This window comes from Anguilla anguilla, chromosome 6, assembly GCF_013347855.1.
Source record: "Anguilla anguilla isolate fAngAng1 chromosome 6, fAngAng1.pri, whole genome shotgun sequence".
Classification (NCBI taxonomy): Eukaryota; Metazoa; Chordata; class Actinopteri; order Anguilliformes; family Anguillidae; genus Anguilla; species Anguilla anguilla.
This window is the reverse complement of record NC_049206.1, coordinates 40,871,595-40,894,376: the sequence shown is the minus strand read 5'-3', so window position 1 is coordinate 40,894,376 and position 22,782 is coordinate 40,871,595. Positions and strand designations below refer to the sequence as shown.

General features: G+C 40.7%; 1 protein-coding gene across 1 annotated transcript in view; it reads right to left on the bottom strand.

The window, feature by feature from the left end:
• The window catches only part of LOC118229009 (potassium voltage-gated channel subfamily H member 5-like), a 100,550-nt gene that overhangs the window by 13,881 nt on the left and 63,887 nt on the right, over window positions 1-22,782 (bottom strand). Inside the window, 2 exon segments of the mRNA XM_035420622.1 lie at window positions 10,065-10,261; window positions 16,636-16,888. Of these exon segments, the coding sequence (XP_035276513.1) occupies window positions 10,065-10,261; window positions 16,636-16,888 (450 nt within the window).

Genomic DNA, 22,782 nt, shown 5'->3' with positions numbered 1-22,782 from the left:
GAACGGTGGGGGTGGGGGGGGGGGGGGGAGCAAAAAGGAAGGGGGAAAAAACGAGCGAAGCAAAGCATGAAAACAACTCATCGAAATGACGAAGCAGAGCTCTCCGGCTGACAGGAGCTGGCCCATAACCCTCGGCTCTTCCACTTAACCACTTAAGACTGAGTGGAGCTCTGGGCTGGCAGGCTTCCCGAGGCAGGAACCCCGCTCCACCTCTCCTCGCTACGGCCTCATCTCCCATGCCAGCTCTTCCTCCCAAATTAAGCCATTCCGCAGATTAGTGCCTGCCACGCGCCCACTTCTCGCCCACCTCGCTACGGTGGGGGAAAATCCAGCATTACTTGTCCTGTGCCTCATCCTCATCCACCCCCCCCAAGCTATATTCTCCTATTTCATAAACACTAAGCCAGTTGGCAGTCGTTTCTCATACAGTTACCGTGCAGGGAATTGACCTGCCTTCTTATGAACAAAAGGCGAAACACAGATTCATTGTCTATTTCCTGCAAATATCTCAAAACGCACCTTTTCAAATCACACCTCAATGTTTCTATATAACTCTCACTGTGTCAATACAAAAAGCGAATCCTTCCGTGCCTTTAGCTCAGAGGTCTTGAAGCAAACAGCTTGATGGATGGTGTTTGCTTTACAACTTGAAATGTACTTCAGTAAGACACTTTGGCTTTCCTCTAAAATACACAATTGTAAACAGTAAATTGTAAATTGCAAAAAACTGTTCATACAAAACTAGATGGTGAAAAGTGAACAGGGTAGCACAGAATTATTCCAATCTGAGCGAGCTTGGTCATTTGACACTAGCACACTGTCAAGAAAGCTTTGCTGAGTTCACTGAGTTCAAGAATAGCACTGTGAGGGAGGCAGAAGGGATACGGTCCTCTGAGTAATACGGTTTTGAGATTATCAGCCCTTCAGCCAATTTCATTTCTCCTGTTAGTGCCGCCAAATGAGCACAAAATATAACGATAATGATTCATTTCAAAAGCAGAAAGCTTTGTAATGTCACGTAAGTCATCTCCAAAATCCCTAATGCAGCCTTTCACAAACTGTAGTTAACTATCAAATGTTGACAAAGACACAAAGAACAGTGAGGTCAGTGATGACTCGAGAGATGACTCATCACCTTGGGTTTTCCCTAGCACCACACAACCCTCTATCAGTCTGTGGGTCGTGATCATAGACTGTAGAATATGGACCAGGTCACTGCGACATCACCCATTGACTTTCCATGGTGAAGTGTTTTGAAACCACGGAAGTGCAGTTTCTTGGTGCCGTCATGTTTTACATGGGGCCAGAGACTGTGCTGTTGAGAAAAGGGGGACCCTTATATGGGCATAAATCTGGCTGAGTCCGAGTCGTCCACTGAGCACTTGAGGTACATTGACTCGGCAATGATGCAAACCGTCCCTGAGTCATCCACAAAATATTACAATCTTATCCAAACAACACAATGACTTTACAAATTGGCACATGGGTAGACAAAGAAAAAAACACCTATTGCTACAAAAAACTACATTTCCTTATGGGAAATATTACTGACTTCGTATTTTGGCCGTATTGTTACTATTGACTTACACTGAAGCAGGTGGCTGAAACACCTATACAGGAGCCAACTGCACGTTGACGCTAGAGAGCAACGTCTCTCAACAAGACCCGGAAGCGAGCTTCCAAAACAAAGCTCGGTGTTGGCCGCTTGGCCTTGATGCACTCTGATGACGAAGTAAACCCCTCCCCGCACCATCCAAACACTGTTGCTAACACTGCCATATCACCCCCATATTATGGCACAAGCTATTTTTGACAAAAGTCTAACATAAAAATCTTTCAGAAGGACATCACTGATGTTGAATGTTACAAACTACAAAGCTACAAAGTTAACTAAATGTGTCTCTGTTTACTGAAAACTAAGCTGGTGAAACTGAAGCTATGGAAGCTTCATTTCAATATGCATTTGGTTTTGGAGGTTTTGAAGACAAATCTCAGAAATAATCTCTGTACTGTCACTCTAGTGGAAGTGAATCATGGAGAAGGAATTTGGTGAGAGCTTGAGAACCCCACATTTCCTGTATACATCACCATGTTAGTTTCTTTGAAAGACAACAAAATGCATTTTTGAAATACGAATCAAGATCTAAAGAATTCTGTGTCCAGATAGAAGAGCTTATCAGGTTTCATTTCCTTCTAGAGACTAAAATGTTTGTCAGTATTGTCAACAAATTCAACATCATAATTAAAGAGGAGCTTAGGTACTGCACAATGATACTGGACTTACAGAGATACTGAAAATCGAAATACAAATTTACAGTTAAACTGAGCTTCCATAGAGAAAATTCATAGGTTCTAGTGTTCTCATGTAGATATTGTCTGTGTCATAACAATGCCTAATTATGTGTTTGTTCCACTCTCCATCAAGAGAACGTGTAAATGCAAGGTTCCGCAGATACACCCTTAACGTGACAAAGGAAGCTTGACACACTCTAATGACAGAGTGCAGCCGTAAGCCTGCACAAGTGTGCATGGCATGTGGGAGCTCCGGTTCTTCCCGAGGAGAAATAGGTTCTGGTTAAGAGCAGTTGAAGCAGAAGGAGGGGGATAATGATTTTTAACTGTGGAGGAAGAGCCTCACCCACAGCCTATTGTTCTGCCGCTGTTATATGTTTGTTCACTTTGTCTCTTCACTTGTTGAAGTCTGGGAGCTACTCCTGAGAATCCATAATTGTGGCTGTTGTTTATTTTTGCAGAGACCTTTACACAGACAGGCATTATCTCCTGAAATTATACACCAAGTGTGTATTTACTGATGTTATGTCCCTCTGCATTCGGGTTTTGGGGGGGGGGGGGGGGGCTAATGAGGTCAGTGTCTTTATTTCAGAATTGTGCACACCTGCGGGAGGCCCATATAAGGACTTCCTCTGAAAGAGTTCACCTATATAAAGTATATAATCAATTATTTTGACAACTGTGTCTGTTCTAAATTATTTTGTACCTATTTTGGTGAATAAAAGTTTTTTTCTGCAAACCTGGTGCCAGCTTTTTAAAAAAAAAATTTGCTACTAAAGCTGTATTGCTTGGGTCATAAGCCTAGAACAAGTTGTAGAACCACTAAACTGAACCACTGCCCCGGTCAGTTACCTCTTGATAGAATTATATTTTCTATCCCCTCACTATTACCTCACGCAATAAGGTCAGGAGCTTCAACAGTATACATAATTCAAGTCGGAAACATTTTCTTGCCATGACTCCAGAACGGCCTAGCTCCCATCCAGCAAGAGCCAGATAGCTGAGCTGCAGGAGCAGCCGAGCGAGGCCCGCCTACATGCGTTCCAGGCTGAACGCCCAGGGGACCAACAGCGGGCGCGTTCATCCACGAGCCAGTGATCGGGCCCCGCGCCGAATGTAGGCGGATGATCTAATGAAGCCACCAGAATCTCGAATCAGCAGGAAGACCAGAGAGCAAGGAGCCTGCTCAGCCTGCTGTCTGTTAGGCAGGGGACGGTACAAATCACACAGGAGCCACGGCCGCCCCAAGGCGTTTAAACCTCGCTGAGCCTGGCACCATCTTTAGGCTGTACGTCCAACCCACGACAGGGGGTGCAGTGGGTGGCTTGCCACCCTGTCCCCCTTTCTAAACTCTTTCCAGGGAGGACCAGCTAAATATAATTTCCCAGTTATTTCACAGCAGGATTTCCATATGAGTAATTGCTGTCTGGAAGGCAACTTGAAACAGCACACTAATCCCAAAGAATGAATGAGAGAACTCATATTTAAAGAGCAGCTTCTTCACCAATCCCAGTCTCAACAAAAAGCAGGAAGTGGTATATAAGAATGCTTGAAGAGTGTATATCACTGCATGAAATGTATGGGGAAATAACACATAATATTTCATAATTCAACATGTTTTTGGTAAAAACATTTTCTTTGATATTTTGACTAATTTAAAAAATAAAAAATATTATTTTCAGTATGAATAGTATTTTATAATTTCAGAGTTATTCAATGTGAGCACAATTGTTTTGTGTTGAGAGAAGCCTGTTAATTTTCTGTAACACAAATCATGAGTCATAATAAATATTTTGTTCATACTACACAGCACAGTTGAATTTGGCTATGGTACCCTAGCTCTGCTACGCATGCCCACTTACTGCTTATTACATATAAAGCCCAGTTCAGACCAAAGATGCGAGATGAAACCAGACCAGTCTGACAAAGAGTCCAAATATTTGGAGGTATTTTTGTAGAATGTATTCTACAGATTTGTGAAACCATTTACAGATTTGTGAATCCATTGTACAGATTTCTGAATCCATTCTGCAGATTTGAGACTTTTGCTACAAAAATGCCTCCTTAAAAAAATCCCAGAACTTCTGTGTTAAAGGCATACTGTCTATGCAGGATTTTTTTTGCCTTGCTGTGGCAAAAAGTCTCCTCCATCTTCAACCCCGCCCACACACCCTGGGTAGCCTACCCAACTTAGTGCATCTAGATACGTAACATAGCGATTTGGATAGCTAGAGATAATGTTGTAAACCTACTGGTACAAAATAAAACATGGCAACTCTCCGTTGCTTTTCATCACCTTGACAAACTTCAACTGACCCCATCAAGGAAAAGAATTCCAAAGGTTAGCTCTAGTTCTTGAAAGAGTCCTGATGGCTTGTCTTTTTGTTTCGCTGTATCTCTAGCTAGCAACAAACACTCCACTGAAATCTGATCCCAAACCACAAGCTTTATAGTGACACCAACCTCTCCCAACACAGAAAAGAACGCGACACCCAGAAACATCCTGAACATATTTCAGAATAACAAATACAGGTAACGGTGCAAAAATTCAGCAATGTGTGTAAAGATAGATATTTTCAGATAATCGTAGATTTGCCTTAGAATCGAACGTGCAACCTTTAGGTTACAAGAACTATTTAATTTTATAAAACAGCATGATGGATTTCCCTACACATCCTCACTTGAAATACTATATCTGGATTTAGCAAAACTTGGATTTTCTAGCACTACAAATATTAAAATCTGGTGTAAAGGTGCCACAGGTAGTGTTCCTCTACATTTTGATCATGTAGATACACCAAAACTGTGGTATTCACTGACTGTTTATTTTCGCAATTCACACAATCTAAGACGAGAGTCAACTAAGAGGCAAGAGACAGAGAGAGAGAGAGAGAGAAAGAAAGAAAGACAGAGCGAGAATCAGTAAAAAGTTGCAAATAAAATATTGTGTAAATATGTACTGTATAAAAACACACTTTTTAACTGATTTAAAACATAAGGATTTGTACACCCATTTACGGGTCTGTGAGTGGGTTTTTGTGTGTATGTACAGTACAAGCATGTGTGTGTTTGAGTGTGTGCATGGATGTGCATATGGATTCCTTGTGAGTGTGTGTTTGTGTGCCTTCCAACATCCTAGCTTTCAGAGGACAAACTGTGCTATTCTATCACTGTGGAAACAAACTTAGAAAATCATGTATTCTGCAAGTGACTGTTAACTTCCTTAGCAGGTGTTCATTCAGCTGTTTTATGAGAACATCAGAACATTACAATGTTTAAAGACAAAAGTGGTCTCAGGAAATTTAGCCAATCTAATCTATCATCTACTGTCTAATGGTTTATCAGTAACACTTTAAAATAGAGTCACATGAATTGGAACTAACTAATGTAATTTCTAACTACCATCTACTGAACAGTTCATATGTACAGCTTTGTTAATGTAATTTTCCATCATTAATTTATGTTAACAGTTAAATTGGTCAATGCCAATTCCTATTGGAATTAGAAACAGCTAATGTATTTGTTAATGGTTAACTATACATTTATCCTATGTTTTGCTAATGTATGAATAATCATGTAACTAATACATTAGTCAATGTATTTGTTTACTACTAAATAATGAAAAGTAAATTTCATGCTTAACGTGTTTGTACATCATTAATTCATATGAACAGCTCCATTAATCCATAAAGTGGTACCGGGTTATCCAGTGGTGGTGGACAAGTCTGGTGTTAAACACCCCAAAGGTCTCATTCACTCACTACAATAGAACACAATACAATGCAATATGACCCTCCTTTTCTGTTTGCAGAACTCACCCTGAAATACTTTCTGTAATCTGTGTTATGAATCCATTTTAAAGCAATGATACATTCCATTTGTCTGGAATGCAGGGTCTAATGAACTGACAGCAATGCCTTGCTTTAATCTGGGTTTTGCTTAAATAAGAGTAGAGGTAAGCTTGCTTTAAAATAGAAGAAAAAAAAATATCCATGAATTATTCTCTACTCTAACGGCAATTAACTTTGAATCCTAACACTGAATAATTCATGGTTTTAAGCAAAGGTAACAATTTTGGTTCTTGCACAGCATAAATGTGCTTAGTTTGTGGTACATCTAATAGACGCGTGCCGACATATATTTCTCAAAGTTAAGATTAAATGCATAGCATTTTTACTCAACAATGATCTGTCTGTAAATTGTACTGAAAGTTCACTTAAATGTTCACTTAAATTGAAACATAAATCCATATTTAAAAAATATCTTTCTCCTAAACCAGGAGGATTCTGTCTGAATACTGCTTTGCTAATAATTCCAGTGCATGGAGATTACTGGAGAGAACTTTATTTTCTTGCTGCTGCTAACGGCTCCTTCCTCACACTGCAGATGAATAAGTGCACTTTTCTGCCACCACAGAGGCAATGCTGGCGGTTTCAGCGAGTCTCTCCTGCTGCGACTAATTGGCCAGCAGGTCTGTCAGCACTCACGACAGGAGCAAAGACTACCCAGCAGCAGGCAGCAAGCTCACCTTTATTTGATAACTTTTGCTTTCAACTGTCTCGCTCAAATAATAAGCAGGCCAGTTCAAATAAGGGTCGCCCATTATCCACCGATGGCACCAAATGCAAAGATCTTTCCTTTACAGATTTAAAAATGAAATTATGTCATTTTCCCCTTTTAGAAAACTTGTCAAATATAATTATAATCAGACATAATAGTTTAATTATAATCCAAATAACAATATAAAATAAATATATATTTTTTGCTGTAATAAAAATGATTCAATGCAAAGTAGAGTGAATTGGAGAAAAACATGTTGCTGGTTAGGACTTAAAATGAGTCTCCTTCTTCAGGATAAGGGGGTGGGGTTTGCTAACATCATTCCACTATTCCTTCATACCAGTGGTTCTCAAACTCGGTCATGGGGACCACAATTTCATAATTTTTCCCCTTAAAGTTATTGATACCATAATTGTTTGGCTTGTTATCATTTGCTTGGTCTTTGAATTTTTCAATATCTATGAAATGGTTTGTTTTAGGGGCCAGGTGTCCACACTTTCACCAAATTGGAGCCAACTGATTCACCTCAGTACTCTTTAATTTGTTCAGTAAAATCTTTCACCTCTTTTTGTGTTATCATTTGTAATTATAGCACAACAAGCACAATGTGAATATGGGACTTTCATTATGGCATGGTATGCATAGTTATTTCTCACATAATATAGCTTACTGAACAGCTTGTTAAAATTCTGGGATTGCAGTTGTGGTTGAAATGAAAACCAGCGTACACAGGGGTCCCCAGGCCCAAGTTTGAGAACCACAAATCACACATCAGGATGTTTACTGAAGCGAATGTGTTTAAATACCTCTTAAAATTGTTTCATAGTACTATTCCCAGGAGAGAACCAGATTGACACATTTGGTTAATGAGCCTAGCTGCACTTTAGCGCAATGCTGCTCTGCTCTTAGGAAGATGAAAAGTTCTCCCAGCTGGGGGGTTACATATGCAGGCATATTGTCTTTCTGGGTGGTGGTGCGAAGAGACATGGACACCATAATGGAATGGAAAGAAACACAGCGAAAAGCCTATCTTAACACATTCTACGTAAAATCTTATTTCTTTCCGAGATATTTTCAAGTAGAAAATAATACCATATTTTCAGTTACTCTTTGCTTGACACATGGAATTGTCTTACCCCATTGACAAATTTGGAAATGAGTCTCACGTCACTTTCTGTCTTATTTAGAAAAAAAGTAGTAGAAATAAAATTAAAAGTTTAAATAAAAGACCAAAAATGCTTGTTCAGACAGACTTATTTTTGGTTTTTGGAGTTTAGGGGCACAATGACAGGGAGGGGGTGTTGCTTCTGACTCACCCGGTATTTAAACGGTGGACACAATGCTGTTGTGCTTTGGAATGGCTTAAATGCTTGTCCAGAGGCCGTGTCACAATGAATTATATATGCACCGAGCTCCCCACAGCTCAATCCCATGGTCCTAACTAGCTTCAGGTCAGGAACATCTCTGTAGATCAAACCACCTCCATCTCTACATGCCAGTGAATGTGTAATTATGTCACAAGTGTGTGCATGCCTTTATTTGCTTGAATGGGCACAAATCACTCACACATAAACTGATTTACGGACAAGAACAAATCTCGTGGCGCAGTGTCCTGTTTAAATCGTAATTCAGTCTGCGGTAAAAGCAGTTTTCATTTTGTTCAACAGCACGCAGACCAAGCAGCAGCACAAGCCAGATTTGTTATTTTCTCACTGGCAGGTTCCAGCTCCCATGAGATAAAAACTCCAAAAAAACTCATTTACAAAGCCAGCATTATTACTGACTGTGTGGTAAAGAAAATGCAATGTCAAGCATTTTTTATCCAGTATTGTACTGTACAGGAATGCATGGTAATCTAACCCTTATTACAGCAATAGTAGCACAGCAAGTTTATTCTTTTTTACATATCACCTCTGTGCTGCTGCAATTTTGATATCACCTACCACCCTCACACACATTACCCATTGTTAACTGTACAAGAATAAAAAAATAATTTCAGTCAGGGCAACTCATGTATTTAGACTAAACATATAATTGAATATGGAATGTCATTATTTTGGTTTGCCGCTGAATAGATGTTTTACTGTAGGTACTTCTGTGCGCGCACCAGCATGCACTAACCTAATAAACAGGGAGCATGATCCATCTCCCCTACTAAACGAGAGAAATATAAAAAAACAGTACTTAGAAATAGGTGGAAGCTGGGGTGGTGTAATTCTGTGAGCAGCAAAGAGTAGCACAGGCAATGAGCAGCACGGCATAGATCTGACTGTCAGTTTAAAAAAGGCACTTCATTAGTGATGTGAACATGTGATTGGTTCAGTATGAGAACATGTAGTGATGTGTGTATGTGATTGGTCGGGTTTGAAGACCTGTAGTAGCTGAGGCCGACCAATGGTCAGCTGCAACAAGAATTTCCTGACTGAACCTGCTCTGCACGACGCTCGTGTGTGTGTGTGTGTGTCTGTACGTGCGTGCATGTCTGTATGTGTGTGTATGTCTGTGAGTGTGTATGCATGTGTGTGTGAGCGTGAGTGTGTGTGTGTGTGTGTGTGTGTGTGAGTGAGTGAGCATGTGGGTGAGTGTGAGTGTGTGCGTGCATTGGAATAGGGGAAGTGGAGGAAGACTGTTTGATGGCTTTGCCAAAAGATCAGCACATATGAATTACCAACAGCCTTTCCATTTTCCACTAGACAAGAGGCACAATTACTCTCTGTTCAGTCTCAACAGAAGGAGAACAGAAGACATACAATTTAATTTAGTAATCTCTAAGGGCGAAATGACCATGGTTCAGGATTCGAAAAAAGCACAAGCAATATAGCTTCAGGTCAAAACAAACAAACATGACCCCTTTCAACCTATAAGCAAAATGGATTTGACAATATAACCCTCCATGTTTCACATATTCAGACAAGGAAAGGACAAGATTTCATGAACATTTTAGCCTTCAGACCATTCCAATAATTAGCTAATTCAGCAGGAATGTGACAAAACCTGGAGCATGGAAATCTAAACTGCAATGTCCATGAGGGCCACAGAGAAAAGATTTCATGTAGGCTCAGTGGCAAAGCGTATATTCCAATGTACATTGATTTGAACTCAAACTGCATTATTCCTTGTACACCTCCCCCCCTACCCAGCCACAATCCACTGCTATGGTCAACATGCAAGGTGAGGAGCCACAGTTGCTGTGGGTGATGGGAGTGGCCTACCCGTTTGCGCAGGCTGCAGGTGAGGATGAGGTTGCGGGAAAAGGAGTTGGCGAAGGCCGTGTAGAACTCCAGCACCTTCAGCAGTGCCTCCCTCTTGATGATGTGCAGGTCGCAGTAGGTGAGCGCACGCACGTTGGCACATGAGTGCGCCAAGGTCGTCTCCTTCCAGAAGACATCTCCAAAGACGTCCCCCTTTCCTGGGTAAGGAGAGAGAGAGATAGAGAGAGAAAGAGAGAGATATTAATAATAATAACAATGATAAAAATAATAATAATCTTTTCTTGCGGACTGCACAAGGCATTTCCAAACCAATACAGATACCTAGTAAAATAAACACTAAAGCAGTCATAAAAGAGTATAAAAATTCAGGTGATAATATGAGAAATAAGAGACAAGTACAAAGATAAAACACTTCTAAGTTAAATGCCAGATTAAAAAATAAGTCTTTAAACAAGGTATAAAACAACACACAGGGTTTGAGGAACTAATGTACACAGGCAGACTGTTCCATGGTGTAAAAGCCCTGATAGAAAATGCCTTGTCTCCTCCAGTTTTTGTCTGGCAGAGGGAACAATGACGAGGTCTTTAGAGGAAGGTCTAATGGAGCATGGAGGTGTATGTATTTAGGAGGTCAGCAAGGTACTCTGGGACTGATTCACTCCTCGCCTTAAAAGTTACCAGTAAAAATTTTTAATCAATGCTAAAAGTAACAGGGAGGTACAGGGAGGACTGGGGTTATATGAGTGGTCCTTAACTTTGCTGAGAAGTCTAGCAGTACAGTTTTGGACATGGTGAAGCCTGTGCAAGTTGCTTTGACAGGAATACAGAGAATCACGGCACTCGAGTCAAGACAAATGCGTGCATGACCTTCTCAACATCGCCAGCAGACAACATGGAGCTAATTGTAGCCACATTTTTCAACTGGTGGTAGCAGAATTGTACCAAATTCTTAGAGCTCTATTTTCCAGAATCAATATCACAGGGTTCACATGGGCTCAGTCAATGGCGCAGTGTATGGGCACACTGGGCATGGCTACAGAATGTTGGTATTTTCGTAACTAGAGGTGAGTGCACAGCTCAAAGTGTGCAGTGCAGATCAAGAGGGGGCTGAATTATAATGAATATATTATAAGTGGGCGTGTTGCTGCTGGATTCACTCATAGCCAATCAAATGTCCCCTTTTCATTTCCTTTAAGAGTGGGGTGCAAAGTGCCCTGACATACCGCCAAATTCAGTGGTCTAATATTGCCATTCACACATCGATTTTATATTGCTATCGCTAAAAAATGTGGAATGTCACTCTAATAATGCATTTGTGTCACAAGGCAATGTCTAAAATTGCAAACTAAATTTGTATCAAGTACTTAATCAGTTCATTTTTGCCTATAGCATTGCATGCAATCGCAGTAAATAATTTTTTAAATAAAGTAAAACTGTATAAATATTTATAAAATAAACACCAAAATATTGATAATCATAGTGAGAAATGTGCAAATCATAGCCCAGCCTACTATTTGTAGTTTTATAGCCTGCAGTGAGTAGTCCAGATCTTTTCATGTGATGAAACGAGCATTGTTAAACGACTCAGGGGAATCAAAATCCATGACGAAAATACCATTTCACCGGTGTGTGTGCAGCTTTGGGACCAATAATTAGCTCGTATCATGGTTTTGATGTATGAAGTTCTGGACCATCCACCATTTGATTTCATGGCAAAGACAGCCATGTAGAGCAGTTAACTTACTCTGTCTATTAGGCTTACAGGACAAGTAAAGCTGCATGTCATCAGCATAAAGGTGAAAGGTGACAATGTGTTTTTGTATTACATGGCCAAGAGGAAGCATATAAATAGAAGACAAAATTGGCCCTGAATTAGATCCCTGCAGGACTCCACAAAAAATGGGAGCTGAAGAGGATACAGCCTCACCAGCAGGGACTGAAAACCATCTCCCAGGGAGACTAACACTCAAATCAGTCTGTAAATTATCACTACCCCTTTAACATTGGCAGAGGTTTAAAAAATACAGCCCTGCTGCCTGAAACATATTTTATACAACATGCAAGCTATACAATACCAGTGCAATAAAATAATGTTATATAGGGAGATATAAAGCTGAGCCTTTTCTGTAGTTCTGCTACAGTCAGTCATGAGCTCATTTTAAGCTTGGCGTCTCTTCTCCTTTGGCGTTTTCTCAGAAGTCAGTAAATCAACTTGTTTTCAGCATCAACAGCAAAGGCAGGGGTCAGTCCTGGTCTATGTGTGCTCATGGGCTCCTTCAGTCTGTAGTGGAGAGCATATGAATGTGCACTCCACGCGGTTGTTCCACAGACGAAAAAGAGGAGCTTTCAGTGTTTGAGAACGGGGGTAAGAGCATCTCCCAGAGAGGGGGAGGGAGGGCAGAGCCAATGTAACAAGATGTTTTGCTTTTACCTGTTTGTCATTTGGACAGTACAGTGTAAAGTTTTTTTGTGAACTTCTCCTTTGGCCTGAGATCCGCCTGCTCTCCTATAGCTATCACAGGGAAAGATATTTGGATATCTTTGGGATGGTGAAAATGTGTTGCACACCACAGCTAAATGGCCCAGAGCCTCTCTCATTTAAGTAAAACTGCCATTCCCACTCAGGGTGAAAGTAATTTGAACAAATTGATCCTGTCAGTATAGAAAAAAATACCACTCATGAAATTAAACTCAACTGAAGGTGAATTAAAGTCTTCTTCCGTGTGTCACCTAATTTAATCTCATAGACTCATTTTCAACACTTTTGGGCATTCTCTGGCTGCTCCGTCTAAAGAGCTCAGAAAAAGTAAGAATGCAAATGAGTTTTCTACTTGCACACATCTTAAGTATTGACTAAATTATCAATTCCCATTCCTCAAATCACTCATTCCAAGGTTTTCGAAGAGGTTATTTAATCCATTCTCTTCATTGCTCAGGCAAAGACACACACTTACAGATCTATGGTGATATTTAATGAAGGCATGCCTAAGAATAGGTTGCACATAGGGTCTGAGCGTAACCCGGAGTGATCTAAAAGTTCACATCCTGAAAAAAATGACAGTCTTTCTAGGGCAATTACCCACCTATATTAAATCCAATTATTTTAATTCTAATGCTAAGCAGACAGATGGCCTTTTTTAAAGTCAAAGGCACTCGGCTGTGGACTGACTACTCAACTTCATAGACCACAAGGCCTCTGAACTGGTCTTGAGCACCGCACATATCATGTCACTTTACAACATTGTGGCAGTGACTTCTTTAATATGGCAGGCTCATGAGCAGCTACCGCTACAAAGACCACTTTATCCCACTTTAGCTATCACTGAGGTCTCTGACTACACACAGCCAGCTACGGTAATACGGCAGCATCTTTATCCCTATGGAAATGTTGTAATGTAACAGGGAAGATCAAATCTACTGTATCTACCACATGATGTGAACACATGCTGCATTTCCCACCTCAGTGGCACATATTCTCTTGCTGCAACTTGTAGAAAACGAACATGGAAGTTCTTTCCAAATGAACAAATGTTACAAAAATCCTGAATATGCCACAAATTAAAATGTCTTTCTAAAGATATGTACTTCCCTAGAAGTAGCAGAAGATTTCAACTGGCGATAGAGGGTGCATATTAAGGCAATCAGAAACACTCGGAAACATGTCACGTCCTTGCCGCTGAGGTGCAAGTGAAAGAATGTGTGGGGTCAAACGGTGTCATCCTGTGAATCAGCATGAGATGTGAGCAAAATGTAATCGCTCAATCGCTTAATGCATTCTTTTTCACTGGCAAAGCAGTGAGAATTGAGATGTGCGCAGTACTGCCAGAGAAAGCCTATTTACATCACTTCCTTTTCATGTCATCTAGGAAAAGGCAATGGCACTGAATGTGATGGGTGTTCAGTGGTGGTCGATGGACTTTAATTCTCGCGGCATAATTTAGGATTTGTATAGTTTACTTGTATAGTTTTTGTTTGGTGGAACAATTTGTTTCCCTCTCACTTTTTGAATCTACTATTTCTATGTAATCTATCACGGTGCTACCCAGGTGTAGCAGGAGCCTCGGCATCTGCTCCAATAAAATCCGCAGTGAGTCACTGAATATGTTATACCCTACAGGCCTCAAAACACGACTGCACTGCAGGAGGAGAGATGTATCTGACTGATTACAGCTGGTTGCCTGCGGGCACTTGGTGCGCTGTGGAGGAACCTGTGTAGCAGTAACCTCAGGCATCCTGCCCAATGTAAATCCACCCTGACTGCGGGGGAACAAGGCCAACTGTGCCCCAGTCACAGACCCCCAGACATAATTGGCTTGGTGATACAGCCGAGGTTCAAAGCAGGGTCCAGTGTGCAATTGTGGCAAGTGCCTTTACTGAAAGAACAACTCAGGAGACATGGCCTTTCTTCTGCAATGTACACTGTGCAGAACACAGTCAATTCCCAAACAAGCACACTTCGATTCTCTCTTATTTCATTCTGTACAGCATGTAAGGAGATCAATGTCTCAGTTGAGGCAGCCTTGTTTAAGATTCGACCGATCTGAAAGTGAATCACAGTCACAGTACCACCGAGTACCTACCAGAATGCCACAGGGCAGAACATAATTAGACCTAGCATCAACCGGGGAAGGACAGTTTTCAGTCATCTCGAGTACCCCTCTCTAATCTCACAAGGGCAACTCCTTTTGTCTGTCAGGTGACTGCACTCTATCATCTGCGTGACATTTTCCTCAGAAACAATGGCAGTATGACTCAATCGGTGAAATGCAGAGTTGAAACATGCAGTAGCTAGCAGTATAGCAGAGGGAAACATGGGCTTGCTTGGGCTCACTTCTCAGGACACTGAAGCGATGAGATGGGCTTAAGAATGTGATCACGCATTCCAAGTTGGAAGGAGGGAAAATTGAGGTTGGTTGAGATAAAATAAGTTTTAAAAGAGATTGTTTTTTAATTTTCTATTTAAAAAAAAAAAAAGAAAACATTTGCAGACAAATTTAAACCTGTGTCATCAGTAAGGATCATGATTGTTCATGTTGTTGTACCTCGACAAATGAACAATGCTGTGTAACTCCATAAATGCATCACTGAACCCGAAAGCCAAGCCTCATTTGGGTTGGACTGAAAGGCTCTGTTTATCATGTAGTCCAACCACACTGGCAGCTTAGATCACAATTATCCCATTCACAAAGATTCCTGTTATTCCCTGCCTTGTCCTCTTCATTATTTGCACTCCGGGGAACTATCGCTATGTGTGTCCAAGAGAGGGCAGAACTACAATGCTATCTCAATGGAGCACACCCCGCCCGTATCCATAACTCTGACAAGCTATAACTGCAGCATTGCAGAGGCATCCAAACATACTCACACTGCAGAGGAATGGGATTATGGGAAACCACTGCATAAGCATTCTTAGGGAAATAAAAAATATCATAAACTGAAGTTTATATATCACATTGATTGGGTCTTACAGTGGGGGTGGGGGGATTTACTTTAACCATTACAGCATATAAGCTGAGGTAATGAGGGAGGGATTTTCTTAGCCAACTAAATTTGTAGGGATCCAGTTGATCAGCTATTATCAGTATTTAGTTTCCCAGCATTTCCAATCACTTTTCCATCAGAGGTTTTGTTCTTTGTTGGGTGCTTATGAACGTCCAAATTTTTATTTTTCTTCAAGTCACATCTGTTCTTGATTATTCTGATTTCATGGACAAGTCACAGTATTTCCACAATAAAACCAATCACTGGTAATGCAGAAAGCTTAAAGCTGATTTGGTGAGATTTTAAGAGGGACAGCACACTACTTGAGAATTGTCCAATTATCCAGGCTATAGGGGCGACAACCAATCTGCCTGCTCTGTATGAGACTTTCAGCTATGGTTTACAGATGGAATTTAACAACATTCTAGCCTGGAGTTGCTCGTAACTTAATTTTATGAGCACATAATAGTCCAATAAAATAAAAGCAGGCTGTGCAGTTTTTTTTTTTTTTTAAATGGCAACACAAAGCATCCGTTTCTCAGTGATTTATGAAAGGGCCCTATAAATCCCCTGGTCTCTGTGCTGGCGGGGCAATTTGGAGAGTGAAACCACCTGAATGGTCTGATAACCTAATCAACTGTCATTGGTGCTCACAGCGAATTTTACAAACAGTGTGGTTGGTTCCCCAGTTAAATAACTTTTTTTTCATTTTGACATGCTGCCAATAGTGCAAACCCTGCATACTCTATACTAGAAAAGCATATATGCAGTTACATTAATAGTGTTATGGAGGGTACCTTTAATCTACCATTACTGACCATAAACCTTTATACCTTTAAGGCTGCAGGCAGGGTCTCTGTTCCTACTTTATTGGGTCACCAGATACCGTTACCGAGGTGAAATTACATTGCAAGTTACAGTCTACATATTATTTCAGATGCCTGGACAAGAACACTTGTACTGTAAAAAAATAAAATGTAATATTAATTGTAAAATTCACACTGAACATTCAATCAAATGAATACAACATTCACACTATTTATAAACAGAAAATGAAATAAATGAGCATAATTAACCCAAAGCAGCTTACCCAGAATGGCGGTGACTTCATCGTCCTGGATGACCTCCAGTGACCCCGATACCACAAAGCACAGGGTGTCCACACTCTCGCCGGCGTGGAAGACGAGGTCGCCGGGGGCGCAGTGGATGGTCTGGAACTCCACCGCCAGTGAGCGCAGGCAGCCGTCGCTGGCCAGCCGGAAGGCGGGGTGCTCGTTAAACACCTGGCGGTTCAGGTGGACGCAGATGTCTGCCCGCATGTCTTTGGGACAGAAGGACAGCACCTGCAGAGAGACGGGACGAGCCAATGAGTCGTCATTCCCGACAAAGGTCTCCCCCAGTGTCTGGGCCAGGGTTGTTGGGAGATTAAGGGCTGAGGTATATATGGTTTCAGGGCTCTTAGCTGGTGCATCCAGCTCAACTGCTGGCTCTCAGTGCAATCATTCACCCCGCATTCTGGAATCACATTCAAATTAAGCCAGTACTGACTATGATTGAGGGTCTTATGGGCAAGGTGTAATTAGCCACAGTGCCACCCAGAGTAAGCATTTAATGACAGGGTGTTCCCTGCTTCAGTGCATAATAGCACCTCATCTTGAAGATCAGTGACCTGCAGTCTGCCTTGTCCTGCTGCATAACCCTATTCCAGCAAAGACCAAACGTGCATTCAAGATGTTGAAAGTTTGTGGTAAACTATGTTTGCGGCCAACAGTTACCTTTGAATGATTTTAAATGAACATTCCATTTAATTTGCCACCCACACATCTTAAATAAAAATGGATCTCTCAGTGTCTTTCCTGTCAGAAGCCATTTTTGTTCGTGGTGCACTACCTTTTCAGACTGTTAGGCAACATTAGCTAACATTCGTGGTGAACAAAAAAAAGTTTGAATATGTTTTAATATGTTCGCGAACATTAGCGAACGGTCTCTGTCTTGAACGCACGTCAGGTGAGATTCTGAGCTGGGCATATCTGGTCATTGCTGGTCTGTGGCTGATCAAAGGTGGTTAAGCTGGTAGAGTTAGATGGTGGCCAAACTGGTGTACTAACGGACAATAGGCTGGTCAGTCGGTGAACAGCTGGATGACCAGTGAAAAACCAGCTAGAGGTGTCTAAAACATACCTTAAACCAGCTTCACCAGCTCAAGCTGGTTTAAAATGGAGTAATCGGCATTGTGGACATAGAGTTCTTTGGCACAATGACTGCATAAACAGACAGCTGCTGGCCTCTTCTTATTCTGTCCTCTCAAAATTGATTGAGGATGTTGCTGTGTTGAAATGAGCTTATAGTTGTGATGGTTGGCTTAAGGATAAAAATAGGCATAAAGACATAAAAAAGTTGTCTTTCCATTTATCTTCTTTTTCCATCTTCTCAAATATGAGTATACAAATTATGAATGCTTAACTTGTCAAGTACCTGAGTACCTGACTGAATTCATTATTAAATCATGTAGACCTCCAAACTATGGGCTCGGACCCAGTTCCTTTGTGAGGACTGCTGCACTAAAGAGTAATACTAAACAGAAAGTTTAGACAGAGAATCCCTTTTCTTGCTTGAAGTTACATTACCCTTACCACAAAAAGTAAAATAAAAAAGATATAATCCAAGTATTAGTCCTTGATTTAAAGAGTAAAATGTCTGGTTGAAATTATACATTAGACAGAACATAGTCATAAATACATTTGGAAACAAGGCCTGTTAAGACTTTGGATGTGCGTGTTTTTACTCTTATTCTTCTTTATCAGTGGTGTGGAAATTCACATGGATTAAACTTTGAATGCTGCCCATTAAAATCAGTGGATATTTACTGAAGAAATCCAGGCAAATACAGTTGTCTCAATACTACCGTACACTGCTCGTACCAAGAGAAAATGGTGGTTTTTATACAAGGGCAACCCTACAGTTATAAATCTTAGTTTAGAGTTCCTGAAAATTTATCCTGGAATCTAATCTTAGAATCTTTACGGCAAATACCCAGCCTGATCCTCAAAACCACGGGGTCTTTTGCAGATTCCCCAGAATCCCTTTTCTGACGTGAAAATGAAGAGCCACAGGAAATACTGAAGCACCCAGTGTGAACAACTGAATCCCTGTGACCGAGCATGAAGCCTGAACACGATCCTCTCTCATGTAGTATGCCCCATCACAAATCCGGAACATTCCTGCAGTCATGCTTCCATGCTCCTCTCCGGTAAAACAGCACGACTTGCTCATGCTCAGCCACTGTAGGGGACGTTCAAAACGTTCAGCCATTCAGCACTGACAAAAGCCTGCGCATCAGCATCTAAAGTAATTACCACCCAGAAGCTCACCTTACTAAATCGGACAATTAACCAATATAGCAGGTGATACGGTTTATTGTGATGGGAGGCTTCTGCCTCTTAAGATTATAGCCATGGTAATGCGATAAAGACCAAGGGGTGACAACTGCGCCCCTATCAAGCTGTGCCAATTGCTATCTGCACAGACAGAATGACAAGCTTCCACACCGCAGATGCAGTGTGACACAGCTAACTAGCCTTGGCAAGAGCTCGCTTTCCCACAGCACTTTCTTCATACTGAACTTTCTGAGGCTAAGAAGGCTTTGATTCTTTATAATGTTTTTGTCAGACAGTCAGGCAACATGGGAGGCTGCAGGGAAAAAAGCATAAAGACGAAAGACAGCTAAACCGAACCTCATCCAAATTCCCAGTCCTATTACATGAGCGCATATCACACCCTTGCTGTGGTGCACAGAGCTTTCGTGCCAATCAGCTAGCCTGCTTTCAGCAGACGTGGTGAAACTCACTGGGACGCACACACTGGTTTTCAGCATCCTGTACCCGCTTCAATTCTACCACTTAGCAGGCCTTCTTTTTTGGAAACCAATTTTTAAACCACATTTTTATTTTCTTCCCCAATTCGAGCTATTATGTCGTATAAGACTACCTCAACACTACACTGTTATGAAAAGCCTGTGCTGTTTTTTCAAGTATGTGCTGCCAGCAGCTGCCTCCATAGACTTCCAGCTAAGCTATGACATCATTCTCTGGGTGAAGCTATGCCCAACCATGGCCTGCTCAGCAGGGTTGCCAGGCAGCCTGCACTGAAATGGCCAGGACGTCATACTCCGGTGGCTTAATAGGATGAGCCATCCAGCAGCACCCCTCCCACTCCCCAAAGTACACCTGTCTCACCTCAAAATGTCTCCCACAACCATTTTACAGATCACACCAGTTTCAGGGCTGATTAGCCTACCAGAAACTTAAGGGTACAGCTTCCATCCATACAGTGCACCCACAGAACCCTGCGCCATCTCTTGGCTCTGTAACCACTGCTCATCTGTCAGGTCTGTCTTTCCTTCATTTACTCATTTGCCCCCAGTAGTGGGAAGAGATTGCTGCAACTGTTTATAAAATAGAATCACTCATCTTTCAAATCTGACTGAAAACACTAGGGTTCACATTCATACATTTTTAAATTAATTAATCAGAGTGACTTACATTGTATGAGAAATGTAGGTGCTTTCACCTGATTGACATGAGCGAGACTGCCAAACCTGGTTAAAAACATTCCCAGAACAGAAAGCTTAGATGCAATGTCACTACAACACCAGTGCAAGTTTATACTCACAATGCTCTTACAGATTATTATCATGTATTGGGGGTCGAGACCAATGTTTAAATAGAACCTATCAAAGAGGTTTGAGGGCAATATTACATTTATGTAATTTTATGAGTTATATTGAATTAGTATTATAATATTCAAATGATGTCAAATAATATTCCAGGAGATCATGTTGTTCTTATAAATCTTTATTATGGCATTTTTATTGAATCTTAGTATTTTATCCTTAAGGCAGAATGTTACTCATGTTTGGTGGAAAACATGAAGCCCAAATTGAGAGCAATGCAATCCCCTTTGTGAAATATAGATGAGTTGGTGGTGATCTGGGGTTGATTCACAGCTTCTAGCCCTTATAAAAAATGGACACCCCTGCTAATGGTTTTGTAACAGAAAAGTAAATTTAAGGAATGGTAATGATATAAAGCAAGTACGAATGTTCGAAAGGAATTGTTCAGGGAAGACAAAAGCAATGCTCCGTGTTGACAGTTGCAAGCTACACATCTCGATCCAGTTGAACAAATGTTTTTGATAAAAAATGTAGGCCTTTCACAAGCAAAAACCAAGAAAACTGGGAATTGGAGACAATTCACCGGCACTGATCAAAAAATCGTCCTGATAACAGTCCAAAGCAAAGATTCTATAGATGGCCATTCCTGGAATCCTAACACTGGAAGTTCTGTGTCTTTTCCACAGATGAAACATTTCAGTTTGATGCTGATTTATTTCATGAACCAGTGTGGCAACTGAAAATAGTGCTGTCCATGCATATTCTGTTTTAGGGCTCACAAATTTTAATGTAAATATATATATTACTAGAAACTGTTAATATTATTCTCCTAATGCCTGTTACCACCCAGAGCCTCCTGGACCAGTGGTTTGCAAACTTGGCCCTGAGGGACCACTGTGAATGCTTGTTTCCATTGCAACCACAATTGCAATCTCAGAATTTTAACAAGCTGTTACTTTTTCTTAATTAGGTGCTATTTTAGAGGGATTATTTATCCTCTTAAAACACATTATATCAGACATAACTTGCATTCCATGAATAATAAAAGACCCATCTTCACACTGTGCTTATTGTGCTATGTTGCAAACAATACATAAGAAGTGTTGACCACATTATTTTTAACTGATCAAATTAAAGACTTGAATCAAAAGATCAAATTAAAAGATCAAATTAAACCTAATTAGCATTAGGTTGTTGAACACATGTTTTTAACTTTTATAATTTATTCCTTTATTTCCTTCTTCACACAATGCAGGCTTGGCTTGTTATCATTTGCTTTTTCTTTTAATTCTTCATTATCTACCAGATGGCTAGTTTTAGTGGCCATGTGTCCACACTTTTGCCAATTAGAGCCTATTCATTCAGTCTTTAATTTGATCTGTTAATTTAAAAAAATCTCTCTTTATGTAATCATTTGCAATATAGCAAACTGTGAATATGAGACTTTTATTAGTCATGTCATGTGCAGCGATTTCTCACATAATGTGCCTTAGGAGGGTAAATAATCCCTCTAATTATGAAAAGAGCCTAATTAAGAAAAATGAAGAGCTTGCTAAAATTCTGGGAATGCAGTTGCGGTTGGAACAAAAACCAACATACACAGTGGTCCCCCAGGACCAAGTTTGAGAACCACTGTCCAAGAGAAAGATGCAGAGTGCAAGAAGGAATGCAGGAGTGTACCATGTATTTACTATACAGAATCTGTGCCTGAACCATAAAAAATGACAGAGTGTTATTTTTTGGAATAGAAGAGCTGAACACAAAATTCCACTGATGAGAGACTGTGAATTAATCATGTTGCATGAAAAACATGTAATTATTTGAAAAAATAGCGCTGCCCTGAAATTTGACATAATTTCATAAATAACTTAAAATGAACTCTTCTGTAAAATCAATCTAACTATTCAAACTTGCAACAATTCAATTACATATTAATTTGTGTGAATATTAATTTTTTAGAGTCTAAATTGTCAGTATTAGTGTCTATGTCTACACACAAATGTAATGTAATGTAATGTAAATTGCTGTTCTACAGAACAGAACTGCTGAAGCCTTCAGCTGTATAGCTCTTTCGGTGTAATTGAGGAAAGGAGACTTCTGAAAGCGATCCTGTGAACAGCGACAGCAGGCTCTCAGAGCGGAGAACAGCACTTTTTACAGAATCAGGATTATTATTCCTGGAGTTCATGCAACCACAACTGGATCTGAATGACAACCATCTACCTCATTAGCTGCTAACCTCTGCCGAGCGCAGCCTGGAGGCAGTCCATGAAACGTAATGTGTGTGTGTGTGTGTGTGTGTGTGGAGGGGGGTGATGTACTGTTTCAATAAGAAAAATTGCAGTTAAACAATTCAGTTTACTCTAAATCAATATGGATGTATCCCACTGCCACTCCTGTTTACCATAGCTTTGAGAGTCAATAACACTCGTACAGAATGAGCACATACAACCATGTTTCACTGCCCACTGCCTGCCTGGCTACTGCTTCAGGTTCCTGTAGGCTTCCCATCTGGAAAACCACAGTCCTTTTCTTATAAAATACATTCCCAGAGCTAACCAAACT